The sequence below is a fragment of the Dermochelys coriacea genome, chromosome 1, assembly GCF_009764565.3.
Source record: "Dermochelys coriacea isolate rDerCor1 chromosome 1, rDerCor1.pri.v4, whole genome shotgun sequence".
Taxonomy (NCBI): Eukaryota; Metazoa; Chordata; order Testudines; family Dermochelyidae; genus Dermochelys; species Dermochelys coriacea.
Window position 1 is genome coordinate 81,163,203 of NC_050068.2, and position 17,646 is coordinate 81,180,848.

General features: G+C 39.3%; 1 protein-coding gene across 5 annotated transcripts in view; it reads left to right on the forward strand.

Moving 5' to 3' along the window:
- The window catches only part of SCEL (sciellin), an 84,049-nt gene that overhangs the window by 20,129 nt on the left and 46,274 nt on the right, over positions 1-17,646 (forward strand). For 4 of the 5 annotated variants that reach the window (XM_038387653.2, XM_038387652.2, XM_038387659.2 and 1 more), the window contains 8 exons: positions 1,963-2,035; positions 7,085-7,181; positions 7,888-7,950; positions 8,319-8,387; positions 12,054-12,122; positions 13,991-14,053; positions 15,454-15,519; positions 17,579-17,632. In XM_038387653.2, coding sequence (XP_038243581.1) covers positions 1,993-2,035; positions 7,085-7,181; positions 7,888-7,950; positions 8,319-8,387; positions 12,054-12,122; positions 13,991-14,053; positions 15,454-15,519; positions 17,579-17,632 — 524 coding nt within the window. In that variant the 5' untranslated portion in view covers positions 1,963-1,992. Of the gene's footprint in view, positions 1-1,962; positions 2,036-7,060; positions 7,182-7,887; positions 7,951-8,318; positions 8,388-12,053; positions 12,123-13,990; positions 14,054-15,453; positions 15,520-17,578; positions 17,633-17,646 lie in introns of all 5 variants that reach the window. The other variant, XM_043504643.1, reaches the window with a different exon arrangement.

Sequence of the window (17,646 nt, forward strand, 5' to 3'; positions counted from 1 at the left end):
ATTGGGAGTGAGTCTTCCAGCCTGGGTGGACAGACTTGTGCTACAGCACTGAAAATAGCAAAGTGGGCATTCCGGCTTGGGCTGGAGCCCGAGGAGTGGGGTGAGCTTCATAGCTTGAGCTCCAGCCCGAGTCCAAATGTCAAAGCAACATCTACACAGCTATTTTTAGCGCGCTAACCCGAGCCTCACTAGTGCAAGTCTGTCGACCTGAGCTGCGAGACACTCTCCCAACAACTACGTAGGCATACCCTTGCGGGCCACCCCAGAGAGTGTTCTAATATAATGTTCATAGAATCATAGATGATTAGAGTTGGAAGAGACCTCAGGAGATCATCTAGTCCAACCCTCTGTTCAAAGCAGGACCAACCTCAACTAAATCATCCCAGCCAGAGCTTTGTCAAGCCAGGACTTAAAAACCTCTCAGGATGGAGATTCCACCACCTCCATAGGTAACCCATTCCAGTGCTTCACCACTCTCCTAGTGAAATAGTTTTTCCTAATATCCAACCTAGACCATCTCCACTGAAAACTTGAGACCATTACTCCTTGTTCTGTCATCTGCCACCACTGAGAACAGCCTAGCTCCATCCTCTTTGGAATCCCCCTTCAGGTAGTTGAAAGCTGCTATCAAATTGCCCCTCACTCTTCTCTTCTGCAGACTAAATAACCCCAGTTCCCTCAGCCTCTCCTCATAAGTCATGTACCCCAGACCCCTAATCATTTTTGTTGCCCTCCGCTGGATTTTCTCCAATTTGTCTACATCCTTTCTGTAGTGGGAGGCCCAAAATTGGACACAATACTCCAGATGTGGCCTCACCAGTGCTGAATAGAGGAGAACAATCACTTCCCTCAATGTGCTGTCAATGCTCCTACTAACGCAGCCCAATATGCCGTTAGTTAGCTGGCAACAAGGGCACACTGCTGACTCATATCCAGCTTCTCATCCACTGTAATCTCCAGGTCCTTTTCTGCAGAACTGCCACTTAGCCCGTCAGTCCCTAGCCTGTAGCAGAACAATCCATTCCATCATCTAGATCATTAATGAATATGTTGAAGAAAAAAAATGTTGCCACCAGACCTCTAATAAAGTCCTCCAGCAAACGTCCCTTCCAAATATAGGCCCTGATTCACTACTTGCTTACATCAGTATAAAACCGGCATAAGCGAGTGATGGATCAAGTACACAGAGTGGAAGGGATCAAGGGGAAGACAAAGGAGTGAGAGAGTGAATGAATGTGATAGAGAGAATGAGGAAAGGATTTAAAGGTGAGAGCTGGAGAGGGAAGAGGAAAGAAAGTGAAGGCTGAAGCAAGGGGAAAAGGAAAGGAGGAAGGGAAAGAAAAACAAGCCAAAATCTTAAAACATAGAACATGTAACAGAAGGGAATGGTAGTTTTTCTCTCTTCTCCAGCATCCAAATCCTCCTGCACAAACTACCCTGACCCGGCCCCACTAATATCATACTAATAAAATACCCTGTGAATCCTAATATTCTGTGAATCCTGTGAACCCTTCTCCTTTTGAACAAGCATCTTATTTTCTACACTTTACAGCTGGTTGCTCTAGAAAGCTAGCTTAGTTTTAAATAAATTATTTCTCAGATTATTAAAGAATTTGAAGTATTGCAGCAGCCCAATATTTTAGATTTGATTTTTTTTGTTTGTGTGAATTCATGTATCAGACTGTTGTATTAAGATTTGGACAGTTCACATTCTACTGATATCATCGACTATGAGAGGCTTTCATGACTCCTTGAAGACCTCAAGTATTTCTTGATCAGGTTCTGATTTGTAGTGAGTATTTATTAAGATGCTTTTAAATTTTGAAATCTAGCTATTAATACTACAACCTGCTAAAATTCTCCGAGAGACAGCATGTTTCACCATCCAAAACATTTCTAACTGTCTTTGTGGCTAATTCTTAAACTCACCACAGTGTTGTTTTTTAATGTTTTTTCTTTTAGATCCCAAAGGAGGATACATCCCTGAATAAAATGTCAACTTTCACCATAGGAAAATCATCCCCTAATCAAAGTGGTATGTTGATGCTGTTGCTTTCAAGGTATTTAAAGTATAGGGGGAAACAACAAGCCCTTTTCATTGCATGTGTGCAGTATGTGAACCTAATCCAAGTGCCATTGTGCCCTCCATACAGGGGCAAAAGTAATTTAAAGGACTTACCGATACGCTGGAGTCCTGAGCAGGGGGTGGGGGCTCAAACGGAAGGGGTGTAGCCTCAACCTTTAAATTGCCATCTGAGCCGTGCTGTCGGAGTCCTGGGGTAGTGGCGGTGGGGCTCCAGCAGCAATTTAAAGGGCCTGGGGCAGTAGCGGCGGCCCGAGCCCCGGGCCCTTTAAATTGCCACCTGAGCCCTGCTGCGAGGGCCCTGGGGTAGTGGCGGCAGGGCTCTGGCGGTGATTTAAAGGGCCAGGTCCTTTAAATTGCCACTTGGGGAAGCCGGTCTGGTATGGTGTACCGGCTTACTTTCACCTCTGCCTCCATATTCTTGTTTCAACACAGTTTGAAATCAGACTGCATGCTGCCCACCCTGGAACAATGGCGGACTAGTTTTTTGATTAGGCAATGCATGTAAGGACCGGTTTGGGAGGCGGAGTCAGCAGTGCTGCTTGATCCTTATCAGCATTTTCATTCTGGCTGAAGCCCTGGGAATGCCAGCATCACACAAGAAAGGCGTGGGGGAGGGAAACAGCAGGGCTAGAGCATGGCTTCTGCTTGCATTAGTGCTGTGGTTACCCTGGAGACCAAGAAGCAGTATAGTCGGGGACATGCCCAGCAGCTGATGAGGGAAGCAGAGAGAACAGGCAGGGTGAGCAGAGCAGGCTAAGGCTTTGCAGAGAGAGAAAGGAAGGGGCGGGCTTATTCCCTGCAACATTGTCCTCTCCCCAATACACCCTGTAATTTGAGATTGTTGGAGAGGGAGAGACTGGGGAAAGAGGACTAGGGAAGACAGGACACAGGGAAAGAAAATGTAACTGATTGGTGGTTAACAGGCAAGATTTTTGTTACTGTCAACCCTGTCTGTAATAATGCCTTAGAAAGGACAAATATGGATGGTGATTAGGAAAAGATTGATGGCAAAAGATTGGGAGTTTGGGTTCTGCTTGGATAAATGTTCAGATGTTTATTAGAAGCCTAATGACACCTATTCTTCTGCATTTGACACAAGTGTGTTAAAAATCTTAAAAGATTTCAAGCCTTTCAGGTTCTGGTTTTGGCTGGACACCAAGAGTCCTGTCCTATGAAAATGGAAGTCAGTTACAATTTTATCACTGACTACATTGAAAGCAGGATCAGGACCCAGCTATGGAAAGACTCATAGCTGAACATTAGAGAACCTCAGAAAAGGCTTCGTTCGACCCCAGCTCCAAAACAAGAAAAGGATAAACGGGCTTCTTACTTCACCTGATCTATTAAAATTAGGACTGTCAAACGGTTAAAAAAAAATTACGATTAATCGTGAGATAAAAAATCATGATTAATCAGTTTTAATCAAACTGTTAAACAGTAATAGAATACCATTCATTTAAGTATTTTATATGTTTTTCTACATTTTCAAATATAATTATTTCAATTACAGCACAGAATACAAAGTGTAGGGTGCTCACTTTATATTATTATTTTTATTTCAAATATTTGCACTGTAAAAAAGATAAAGAAAAGAAACAGTGTTTTTCACTTCACCTCTTAAAAGTACTGTAGTGCAATCTCTTTATCGTGAAAGTGTAATTTACAAATGTAGATTTTTTTTTACATAACTGCACTCAAAAACGAAACAATGTAACAATGTACACTTTGTATTCTGTGTTGTAATTGAAATCAACATATTGGAAAATGTAGAAAAACATCCAAAACTATTTATAATAAATTTCAATTGGCATTCTATTATTGTTTAAAAGTGCACTTAAAACTGCAATTAATCACGATTAATTTTTTTAATCAAGTTAATTTGCTTTGAGTTAATCGCTTGAGTTAACTGCAATCAATTGACAACCCTAATTAAAATGTTTTCCTTGGTTTTAAGCAAATATATTTATACTGCCCTTTTTAATGACAGTAATATAAGGCTTTGTTAGTCGTTTCATTGCCACAGAGCAGCCATAAGGGATAGAAAGGAAACTCACTACACAAAGGAGAATGTCTCAAGCAGGAATTCTTGTGGAGCAAAGCCACCGTTACACCCTTGAAATGGCTGCAGCATGTGCTCGGTGCCATGTAAAGCTTACAGCTCAGTTTTGCCCATGCATTAAAGGTTGCTCCTTGTGTCCTCCCCTCCCTTTTGTACTTGTTCAAGGACTAAGGACAAGCTGCAACAAAATATATACATTAAATCTGTATAAGCACATTAATATATTTCATCCTTGATTTAATCAGTATAGATACTGTTTGATGCAGATAGGGCCACACATAATGTAGAAACGCACATTAACAGTAAACTATTTGCACTACAGTATTACAAGCAAACATTAAATGCATATTGTTTAGCTGCTGCCTCTAGATGGGGCTTCATTTCAAGTTAATTGGATTATTTAAATTAAGAAATACGATTATGATTAAAAAGTCCAAAATGGACTTTTGGAGTGATTTCACTTTCATGATATGCCATTGGGGAGAAATGAATGTTCCACACACTAGGCTTGATGTACTCTTGGGTATATATTGATGTGCATCTTGAAAACACCACATCTATGCTTGTGCTTATGCGTAATAGCAAATTTTTAGAGACGTGTGAGAATGTAACTGACTTTAGAGCAGAACCTTAAATGTGTTGGAAAGGGTTTGCAGGAGTTCTTTGCTTAAATTATGTTATCAATATGAAGGGAGTGCTAGGAAGATTTCCTTGCTTCCGATAGAGTTCTTCCTTTTGGACACTGCTAACCCATTCTTGCTGAAGATGGCTTTTATGCTTGGGGCTCATCCAAATAATTTTGAAGAGCAAACATTTTGCACCAGATGTAAGGTATTAAACAAAATTACTCGGGGGACCGTACAGTTCTCTTTACAAAGTCTTCAAACCTCCAACCTCAGTCAAATGTCGGAAGTTCTATTTGTCTGCCTGCCTATTGTTGTTATTCCATGTCCATTACTATACTATTGAATACTGTGATATATTATCAATACACTGAGCAAAATATACATTTTTTAGCAAGTGCATTTAATATAGGTTTGTTTGCTAATTGGTGCTGCCTCCATCTTTGACTGTAACTATGAGAAAAAAATGTTTAAATGGAAAGAGAAATGAATACTTTTCCCACTCCTTCACCCCTCCACTCTGCAAGAATTAAGGTGTAGATTTTTAACAGCGAGGGTAGTTAACCATTGGAACAACTTATGTAGGAATGCACTGGATTCTCTATCACTTGAAGGTTTTAAAAGAAAAGTGGCGATCTTACTAAAAGATATGCTATAGCTCAAACAGAAGTTATGGGCTTGCTGCAGAAATTATTGCGCGCGGTTCTTTGGCGTGGGTTAGGAGGTAGTCAGACTAGATGATTATAATGACTCCTTCTGGCCTTAAAAATCTATGTGTGCGTGTGCCTGGTACAAAGGATATACCACAGCTTAAGAGAAGGAGAAATTAGGGAGACATTTTTGGAAGCTCATATTAAAATATTGGTAACATCACTGGTCCAGTGACAAAAATCTGTACTTGGTCTGCATGTGAACAGCCTAGTTGTCCCACAGGGAACCACAGAAAATGGTAGAGGACACGTTATGGCTTGCAGTCTTTTACTGATTTTAAATGTAATACAGAATTCCATCTTTGTACTCTGACATTGTTTTTTTACGAAAGAAAATATTTCTGAAGAATGTACTCCAGGCACTCTCCCATAAAACAAACTATCAGCCCCTTCGCTGTGTTTCCTTCCTCTATCTGGCCTGTGTATTTGTGGTTCTTTATACTTGTCACTACACGTGAATTTCATGGATAAAAGGAACTTGGCTTCCTCTTTTTATAAGTCTGACCAAAATACCAGTGTGACAAATGAACACACTACTGACTGTGTATACTCTGTTTGTGAAATGATATGTCCAAACACGAAGAGCATAACCATATACTTTCAATCTGAATGACATTTAGTTCTATCTGCTCAAATCCATTTTGCGTGAAGCAAGGAGTTCTGAAGTTTTTTTCTGTGGTGCTCAGAGGCTAGGCACATTATAGAGATAATCCAATAGGCTTCCCAAAAGAAAGGATGCTGAACCCATTGTTTCTTAGCACTCCAATTTATTGAGTAAGTGGGTGTCCTTAATGAGGGTCTCATATGTAAATGTCATATGTCTAATTTGTCACCTCCAACTTAGCTTTAAAAGGAGTTTCCATGTGTCATGACTGCAGGATTGAGCCTCCACTGCAGCTGAACACACAATTAAAGGAAAGGTGCAGTAATGGTAGAAAACAAAGTGATGGTAGGGAGCTCAGATGGGGAGAAAGGGGTATATAGGCTTAAGAATGAACAGGGGAGGCTTTGCCCATGGGGCCAAACTACCACTAAAAGCACAATTATTCATCAACTGTCTACTGCACTGAGAATATGTTCTCATGGATCATGTGAAATAATATTCTTCAGTGTACCAGACATTAAGACTGTTTGTTAAGGTTCTTTTGCATGTTTGCAACACATTCCTGGACATTTTCTAATTCGCTCATCAAATCAACTCTCCTTGTGTTCGTTCAGAAATAAATCAAGCTGTTGATATTTAAGCGGAAATTGTGAATGTCAAACTGGTAAAGTGGGATTCAGGGACTTCTACACGGGTTGCTGCACTGCAGGTTATTTATTGGTAAAACACGGTAAAATACCTTAGGAAGGTAACTTCTAACACCCAAATGACCCTGCTGAATGATCACACGTGTGGCTTAACAGACTGATATTACAGAAGCCTTGATCTTGGGTGTAATATCTAAAGATTCAGTTTGTGCCAAAAATATATCTAGGTATATTGCAAACTTTCTCAGAAAAACAAGGATTTCTAATGCTACTGTAAATTTTAGACCTTTATTGCATAGTATTTTCAATAGCTGTGCTTCTGCATTGATAGATACAAATAGTCCCACTCTTACAGGGAAAAACAGACAACAGGTTGCTCATGATGACAACTGCAAGCGAAGGACCCTGTTGCAGGATAGCAGCTGGATAAAGAAAAGACCTGAGGAGGAGAGGTAAGGAAAGAATTGATTTCAGTTCAGGCAGTAAAGATCATATGCAGCATATTTTCCCTGACTGCAGGTTAACATACTCTTCCATTTTTTAAAATTTGTTCTGTTATCTAATTTTTTGCAAGAGTAATGCTTTTAGCATGTGGGTTTGCATTTACTTCACTGTAAGATCTCTACTGGCCCAACCCTGAGGTGCTGCTGAACGCCTCCTGCAAGCTGTGAACATCCTTAACTTCCACTGTTACCTCAGTAGGAGATTGGGGTGCACAGCATCTTGCCAGATGTGCTCAGCACCTCACAGGATGGGCTCAAGATGACATTCCCTTATGCTTTGATTACTGGAATACCTGATTTTCCATGTCTGGAAAAATGCCAATCATTTAATGTTGACACATTCATTTAAGGAACTTAATTGCGTCAGGACCAATACTTTAACCTATTATGGTGCCCTATTATTATGATTGGTGATACAATAATGCCTAGAAGCCCCAGCCAAGTTCAGGCATCCATTGTGCTAAGCACCATGCAAATAGATAGTAAGAGATAGTCCCTGTTCCAAAGAGCTTACAGCAAGAGCTACTGTCAGTGGAGTTAAAATGGTTTAAAACTGATGTTAGATCTGAGTCAAGACATAAATTTTTGTCAAGAAATTGGTCTTTGTTTAAATAATTTGATTTTCACCAAAGATCTGACTTTTTTTTAATTGCAGTACTAATGAAAACTATGGCAGAGTTGTGCTTAACCAATACAAATCTCAAGATAGCTTAAACAGGTACAGTAAGCAGTAAGTCTTTACATCTGTCAGATGGTATTGCCAGAGATAAAGGAAAATACACACACTAAAGTCCTGTTTATGCGAAGAACCTGTTTTGTTCAATTTGACCCTGCTCTTTCTCCCATTATCATTAATTAGTTACCTCCTATCGACTTCAATGGGAACAGGATCTGGCCTTTAACTCTGAATATATTGGAGTACTGCATAATGTCGTACATCAATATTTTCATATTGTTTTCATTTTAATCAAATGAATAAAAATGTATCTATGCTTATTTAGAATAAAAAGTCATTCTTGCAAACAAATGCAAACTTTAAAAATAGTCTATTTTTAATTACGTCTAACTAATTTTTCTTTATACCAGTAACTTGAATGAAAAGGAAGATCAGAAAGTTTTACTTGGCCGATACAGATCTGATACTACTTTAGACAGGTAACATATTCTTATATACAATATTTTGTCATTGTCATGCAAGTGGTGTTTTGTATCTGTTTTGTCTGCAAAAGGAAAAGTATTAACAAGTAAAATGATGTAAGTGGCATATTAACTTTTGCATTTATACCACGGTAGTCTGATTTATTTATTTTTTAAAACTACTGTACATGTATTTTTCCCTCCAAGAACTTTTGTCTTGAGGAGGCATAGGCGCTGACTTCCTCTGTTCCTGGGGGCACTCAACCCCTGCTTCGCCCCAGTCCCTGCCCTGACTCCATCTCTTCCCTCAAGCCCCACCCCGCCTCACCTCTTCCCACCCCCGCTCTTCCCCAGGCCCCACCCTTGCTCTGCCCTGGGTCTTGCCCCCACTCCACCCCTCCCCCAAGCCCTCACCCCTGCCCCACCTCTTCCCGCCCCCACTCTATCCCTGCCCTTCCTCTTTCCTCCCCCACCTCTTCCTGCCCTGCTCCTCCCCTCCCTCCCAGCACCTCCTGCATGCTGCTGAACAGCTGATTTGTGGCACATGGGAGGCATGGGGGGGGAGGGAGGCTCTGATCAGCGGGACTGCCGGTGGGTGCTGAGCACCCTTTATATTTTTTCCATGGGTGCTCCAGCCCCAGAGTACCCACGGAATCAGCGCCTTTGTGAGGAGGGATATATTGGTTGCATAGTTCTGTGTCCAGAAAGCATTCAGATAGCAGAATGGTGTACCAGTTTGCACATGAGTTTATGCTGATGCTTAGACTTGTATGCACGTTCAAAAGGGAGTTCCTATTTTTATTATTCTGTGTCTGTAGCACTGAATAGGTTCTCCTATAAAAAGGTATTTCCTAGTATTGTAATTGGAATTCCTTCTGATTTACTCTCATATAAGTGAGTGGTGAATTAGGTCCTCTGTGTATAATATAAATATATACAACATTTCTGACAGCAAATACAGTCTTTGTCATGTATGTGAATTAGCAACTGGCCAGCCTCAAAACATTCACATTGAGGAAGCCTCACCCAAGTTTCTCATTCCTTCCGAGTCCCTACATTTCCCTCCCACAATGGATCATAAACTCCTACTTTATTTATGAGAAGTGTAGAGGAAGGGGACGTGTCTTATTTTACCCAGATTGTTTCTCCCTTCTTACTGAGAACTAATTAGATATGTAGGGAAGAGGTGGAAGACATGCCTTAAAATCAGCTAGTCATCATGACGATCTTTATGCTTTTATTTCTTTGTAAAAAATATTACTGACTCCAAAACTGATGCGGTGAAGAATAAACGCTAACAATTGCCTTCTATGATATTTGAGCCTTGAAAAAGGCGACTGAAGTAAATAAAAAGAACACTCACACCAACCTCAGTCTTCCACTTTATTGTTGGCATGAGAGGCTGAGGTGTTGGGACATTAACACTAGGGAAATTAAAGATGTAGAATTGGATTTTTCTGCAATGTCCTCAATAAAAAGCAGAATGAAGGACAAATGTATAAGTCTCATAGTGAATAACCGCTGGTTGAGAATTATCGATACTTTAAGAAATTTTCATCCCTGTGGCCCCTGTAATATGAGCAAGCTTAGTGAGACCTCTAGTGGTCTGCTGAATAACTGCTGGCTACAGTCACAAACTGCCTGGGGCATGAGCAACTTGAACTACTTACATATCTAATTTTAAGAATTAAAAAAAAAAAATCTAGAAAACACATTGCACAAACTGGGCCCTGGAATGGCTATGCAAGAATTTCCACTGAAAGCAATCGGTGCCCCACATGCGTATCTGAAGGCAGAATATGTAATTCTTTGTTTCAGTCAGTGACATCTGATTAGTGATCCTATGACTGAACATGGCTAATTTTTGTTCTGTGTCTATTGCACTGGATAGGCACCCTTTTATAAAAAAAATTACTGGAATTATTCTCATTTTTGTATTTAAATAAATGGGTCTTGACTGACAACCATTTTTCACAGACAAGTGGGTGAGATAATATCTTTTATTGCTGTGATTCTCACCAGGGGTCCGAGGCCTCCTGGGGAGCCACGGGCAGGATTCAGGGAGGCCACCAACCAGGGCCAGCATTAGACTCACTGGGGCCCAGGGCAGAAAGCCAAATCCCTGCCATATGGGGCTGAAGCCCAGGCCCTAAGCTCCCCCACCCGAGCTTGAAGCAGAGCAATGTAGCTTTGTGGGGGCTCCTGTGACATGAGGCCCCAGGCAATTGCCCTGCTTACTACCCTGTAATGCCAGCCCTGGCTTTTAGATGCTGAAAACCAGTTATTGTGACACAGGTGGGCCGTGGCGTTTTTAATAATATGTTGGGGCAGGCTTCAGAAAGAAAAAGGTTGAGAACCCTTGTTTTATTGGATCAACTTCTGTTGGTGAAAGAAAGAAGCTTCTGTGTGCCACATAGCTCTTCTTCAGGTGTTTTTTTTTTCTTCAGAGCTCTTCAAATGCTTTCAGTTATTTAAGCCAAACATTTAAAATAAACAACCCCAACTTAGTATTCATAATCAACCTTAAAGTATATATTGTACACTTGATCTTTGTGCAGAACTCCTATTGATACCAATGGGAGTTCCACATATGGAATGAGGATAGAACTTGGTAAGTGTTACCAGTTCTGCTAGAATATTTGTGATACTCAGACTTTAACGAAAGATAAAAATGCTATCTTATACTAACAGTGAATTCACTAACAGTTTGGAAAAGTTTTAGGCAATGACTATAAAATTGATAAAAGGAATGAAAGGTCATGTGCTTGATCCTTAATGCAAATCTAATGGCTGAATAAAATAAATATTAAGTACAAATAATTTAACCCAGTGGTTTCCAGACTTGTTCCGCCACTTGTGTAGGGAAAGCCCCTGATGGGCTGGGCCGGTTTGTTTACCTGCTGCTTACACAGGTTCAGCCGATCATGGCTCCCAGTGGCCGCGGTTCGCTGCTCCAGGCCAATGGGAGTTGCTGGAAGCAGCGCGGGCCGAGGGACGTACTGGTTGCCACTTCCAGCAGCTCCCATTGTCCTGGAGCAGCGAACCGTGGCCAGTGGGAGCCGCGATCGGCCGAACCTGAGGACCTGGCTGGTAACAAACCAGCCCAGCCCACCAGTGGCTTTCCCTGCACAAGCAGTGGAACAAGTTTGGGAACCACTGAGCTAACCTCTTTGGCTGATGTTACCCTTGAAGGTCTCATGTTTGTTCCATCACTGATTCTGTACTAGAGTTTCTTCAAATCACATTTGTCTCTAAAAGCCATCATGAAAGAACATTGTGCCTCTCCTGGGACACTGGAAGAGGGGTTTGATTGTAAATATACAGTACTGCCTCATCAAAAGACTTTCTAACAATTTGATCTTAATAGTAGTCACAGCCACTTTAAAGGAAAAATTCTAATCATTTCATTTTAATGATGACTGTGGTAGTTACAGGATATTTAACCATTCAGAATTTGGACACAGTTTATAACCTTTTTTCAGTCACATGTATGCATTGAAATTATATTGGTTCCGTTACTATACTATTCTTACTCATCAACGTCTGATGTACTGGCTGTCATAAGCTATGCAGCCTCACCAGGTAATAGTTGATGCTGCCATTTTATTCTTTGTGTATTTTTAAAGACTTGATTCTAATCTAAATGTTTTATGAAAATGTATTTTGTTCTGTATTTCTGTACAGAATTTCAGACACAAGAGATGCTGATAAAGCAAATAATTCCCCACGCTTAGAAAATAGGACAACTGATAGGTAAGAGTCTGAGACTTGCTAACCCTTAAAAAGATCCTTACACATTCTTATTACTGTTATTTTATTAGTGATGCATATATCAAGGATGAATAGAGAACATAAACAATGGTGTGTGATGTGACAAAGATTTCAGAGTTGGTCAGAATTTTTTTTTAATTTAGGTGAAAAACTTTTTCATCAAACTTTTGAGCAGAAAACTTTGACTTTGTTGAACAAATGAAAACTGAAAAACTGAAAGAATTTTTGGCAGCTGAAAACTAAAAAAAAAAAAAAAAGGGTTGGAGGTTTTTGGTTTTTCAGAGAAAAATATCAAAAAGTTTTGAGGAAACCAGACACTTTCTGTGAAAATTTTCATTGGCAAAATGTTTTGACCTGTTCTAGGTTTTTTGTTGAGTCAGGGATGACCACATTAAATATATACTAGGATGACTGAACAATACTGAAAACATACCTTCTAAATTACTGTTGGCACATGAGTAATTTAAGTCTCCATTTAAGAAAATAAAGGTCATAAAAGATCAGCTATTATATTTATAAATTGAATTGGTCAAATTCCCTGCTAGTCCAACTTCATCAAAATCAGTTATATCAGTGATAAATTATGTCCAATATAGTTGGTTATGATAACCAAACAGTACACGTAAGTGTAACCCTGGGAAGTTGTGAGACCACTCTAAAGTGAAACTGAGTGACTATGACATGTACAGTGCAAGTGAGACTATGCTTTCCTATTAAGTTCTCACAACTTTGTTGTAAATCAGTATGGTAATGATATGTGAAATATCATATAAACCGGGTTTTACGTTGTGGATGAAGATAATTCTGAATATGCCTAGAGGGAAATTCAAAAGAGGACTCATGTGGAACTTAAATGGTACATAGGATTTGCACTGGCCCTCTACACATGTTCCCCGATGAATGTTCATAACAAGAATTGTGATAGATTCCACATTATATTTATCCTCACTAGTTCAAAAGTTGAAACAGTAGGACAATAGGACTTATGAAATGCAAACCTCTTATGAGGAAATCTCTATAGGGTAGAATGTCAAATAATCTTGTAGGCATATACTTAAATATACAGCATTCATCATCCATCATCATCCATCATGGCAACTCCCAAAGGGATGTAGTCTCCTTGTAAATCATGCGCCACCCAGATTGATCTCTAGTTAGGTTCTTAAGATGGTCTGGCTGGATGTTCAGTCCATGGCCATCATTGGTGATCTTATTACAACTCCAAAGCTTTTGGTGACCACGTGATCGCTGACCCTATAGCGGCATTCCTCAGTAAATGTTGAACTTTGTTGAACTTCCATCCTAATAATAAGCCTGTACTAAGAAAGCAGCTGAAATCAAACCAGTGCTGATGAAGATGGTTGCAGGCTTTGGTTGCAGATGAAGATGAAGGGAATTGAGAATGTACAGCATTGCCACAATAATAGTATCTGATTAAGAAACGTACAATTCAAAATGTGAAAAATAGAGATTTTTTTAATGTTTTGGTGGCTATAAAATGTAGTGTGGTGACATGGATGGATATAATGGTCAAGATTTTTACAAGTGGTAATGATTCTGGGTGCCCAATTTGAGACACTTTAAAGTGGTCTGATTTTTCAGAGTACCCTCTGAATATAAGGACCCTTCAAAGTATCTTAAATTGGGCATCCAAAACTGAGGCTTCTGAAATCACTAATCACTTTTGAAAATCTTAGCCAACATATGTAGCTATAATTGTACTGATTGGTGTTTATAATTCCATCCTTTAAAGAGTGCTGTGATAGTAAAGATCCCATTCCTTAGTTTATCAATTAAAATCATAACTTCACTGAAGAACAATGAGCAAACTAAGTCTCTTTCGTTAACAGACAGTCCTGGACTCCTTCTAATACATCAGCCACCACCACTACGTCTCCTGTGAAGCCCAAAAGGTATTTGGGTCACCTTTGTTTTGCTCTCCGAGGATATACACACAATATATACTGTTGTGCGTCAGTAATATGTTAAGATATATTGGAACAATGACTTCCTCTAACAATTTTGGAATTCTTTTAAAAAGAATTCTGCTCCTGAAAATTATCATTATCTGGCTATTCCCCATTGGATCACTGTGAGGGCAGGGACTCTCTTTTTATTGTCTATTTGGATGGGGTCTAGCACTGATTCTTGATTAGAGCCACTACACACTACTGCACTACCAATGAACAATAATAGTACTGTCTTCTATAATGGATAAAAACGAGGGTTAGAAACTTGTTTGATTTCAATGGCATTAGCTGGGAGATGGAGAGAATTGGCTATAGAATAGAGAACAGAGTTGCCATCTGTAAGGTTCAGAACACTGGGACACCCAGCTGGATCCCGAGTCGATAAAACTGGACAACTGGCCGTGTGTACTGAGTAACATTACAGATTTCCCCAGGAAACTTACCTCAGAAAAGGGAGATTCTGGGAAAACCTGCCCAGGTGGCACCCCTAGCAGAGAAGTGAATTATTAACTAAAAATAGGCTGCTGGTGGATACCCTTTTTCTTGTGCATTTCCTTCCTGGCAGCAGCTCCTAAATTCTGGCTTTGCTCCAGTTCTATCTCCATTCCACATATTAACATGATCAGCAATTAAATTGATGACATTGAAATTAAAGTGCTAACATTCACATCCCTAATGAGATTAGTGGAGGGCAGACAGTTTACTCCCCTCAGTCATTTTCCTTAGGCTGTCTGCAGACTTGGGAAGACACCACTGCATGAATTATATTTGGTTCACATTTGGAAGGTTTTTCTTCACAGCAATGATGGCTACAAACTTACTTTTGTTCAAATGAAAACTTAGATTCTGCAGAACCTGAATGTTTTACGGAGGCCACGTAAATACATCAAGCTGTCCAGATCTGTCAACTGGGCTTGGGTGTTTGACCCATCTGGTTGTCCCTCATGAGACCTGTTTTATTGGCACAAGGGGCTAAATTCTTACTTCACTTGATCTGCATCAAAGAAGAACTTGGACCAAAGATTGTATTTTGTACATTGGTGGCACCATTATAATTAAAGGTTTTGCTTTATGTCCACTTGCATTAAATTTCCATAAAAATGCTCTAACAGAGTGAACAGAATGGTGTGCCAAGATGGTGGTTGCTATGAAGGCACTGGAAAATAAGTTTAAGAAAAGAAAAATAATTTAGGAAATGTTATAGGCATTTTCTATATTATCTCTGATATTCTAATATTCTCCTTTCCAAATATTGTAGAGATAAATATAATTAAATTGCTGTTCATCCACTAAACGCTACATGCTCATACTCTATAATTGAATTATTCATTAATACTTAACAGGCAGTCTTGGATGCCACCACCAGTCTCCGGTTATAAGAACACCACAGTTACTGAGGAAAACAAAGGGTAAGAACTAAAAAACAGCATTTAGGTGTTTATTATTATTATTATAATATCTGATCCTGCAAGGTGCTGAGGACCCTTCATTTCCACTGAATCAGCTCTCAGTAACAGATGTTTAGGAAATTCAGAAAAACTTGTGATAAAATTAGCTGCAGTTATGTAAGAAGTGAATGTTTAGTTTTTAATGCAACAGCTGCATCTGCTTTCTGTCTGATGAATAATGAAACTGCTCACATCTCAATGTTAAATATGGATGAATTATTGAAAATGTGTATATATACACACAAGATGTAGGTGTTATCTTTATTATTCATACTAGTGAAAAATTTCTTTGTGATCTCAGTGTTTTTAAGTGAAATTGTATTTATAGAAGCGAAATTATATTAATTGAACTCAGTTGGACTACTCACATGTATAAATTTAAGCAGGTGCATACATATTTGCAGGATTGGGGCCTAAATGGCAGTTCTGCTCTCAGCTACGTGTGTAAAATTCTTCCTGAAGTGTGTGTAGCTGTACATGTCGTGGGGAATTTGGCCCAGAATGTTTGTTTTGAAAAAGAAATACAATTTAAAAAAGTTATGAGAGGAAAAACACATACAAGCAAAAAGACTACAATGAATTTCAACAGTATTGGAGAATTATTGCATTGCGATACTGCGGGTAGTCTAGTAAAGATTATATTTCCCTCTCTCTTCATCCCCAGTGAAATAAGGACAGGGGTGGATGTACTAGTCAGGAGTATATTGGTGGCTTTCACTCACTCCATTTTCTGAAGCATCATAAGGACTGATTTATTGAAAGCTTAGAGTTGTTCAAGAGAGAAGGTTTCACAGTCTCTTAATTTTTGGGCCCCTGTCTTTTTCTTCACGGCTTCCACCTGTGGGTGACTAATGACAGATTACACTACCTCCTCTGAAGCTGTAGTGAGCTAACCATTAATTCACTTGTGATGGCTGCGGGCCCCACTGAGGCCTGAAAGCATTACCTCTTAGTGACACAGAGCATGATTTTTGTTGCAGGGAAGTGAATGAGGAAGGATAGTATGGTATGGTGGTTAGAAATGTGTACATAAGCTTTATTTGTAGATATCTGTTTATATGTAGATGCATTTGTTATAGGCGGTGCTTTCTGACACTTTCCACTATAAGACTCTGTTTTCAGTTGGTTAAAACTTTGCAAACTTTTAACTATCTGGGCTGAAACTTCCTATGTCAGGTGTCTGCCTCAGACTGCAGAATTAAAACAAACAAAAAATTAGGGGGAAAATATTTCTTAGCTCATGTAAAAAATTCCTACAGATGTTTTGTTGAGATGCTCTAGCAAGTCTATGCTTTGGAGCAAGCCATTGAAATTTGATAGGGGTTGCCCTATGTCAGGGATAAGCCTTTTTCCTATGAAAATCCACCCAAACTTGGCCAAGTTGTATGCAAACACGAAAGCTTATATGAACACATGGGCCCATTGTTGAACTGCTTATAATTGTTTAAATATATTCTTGCATAGAGATAAATAGTGCACATTTCTCAGTAAAAAGAAAAACTTTGCACATACAAATTATGCATAAAAAGTATGTATATAAAATGTGGAGTTTTGTATGTATAATGAATAAATCTTCAGCCTGTCAAAAATTTATAGCTATAAGGCTTGAAATGGGATATCTGATTTACCCAAAAAGTTATTAAAACAAAAAGCCACAAACAATCAAAGAAACAAAGAAATAAAACAAACAAACCCACTAACTCTCTTATAGTAGGATGCAATACGGACAAATTTCAACTGCTTTTGTTTTGTTTTTACTAAGTTGGTGGGAGTTGTGGGGATGGCAGTCTGAAAACTGGCCTTTCATTGGAATGCTCTTTCCAATCTTACTGTGGAGGGGCTATGCATTTTTCTGTAATAACAAATGAATTTATAGTTTTTTGTGAAGGAGCACACTAATTTCACCATTCTCAGTATTCTATTGCACCTCTCGAACCTCTTTCTAAATGGTAAATTAGGAAATAAATTTTCTTCTTAAAGAAAAATGCTCAGATTCTTTTCATTGCATATTTTAATACAGGCAGTCCAGAACCCTACCAGATACAACCACCACAACCATAGTTGATGCTAAACGGTAAGAATGAGCAC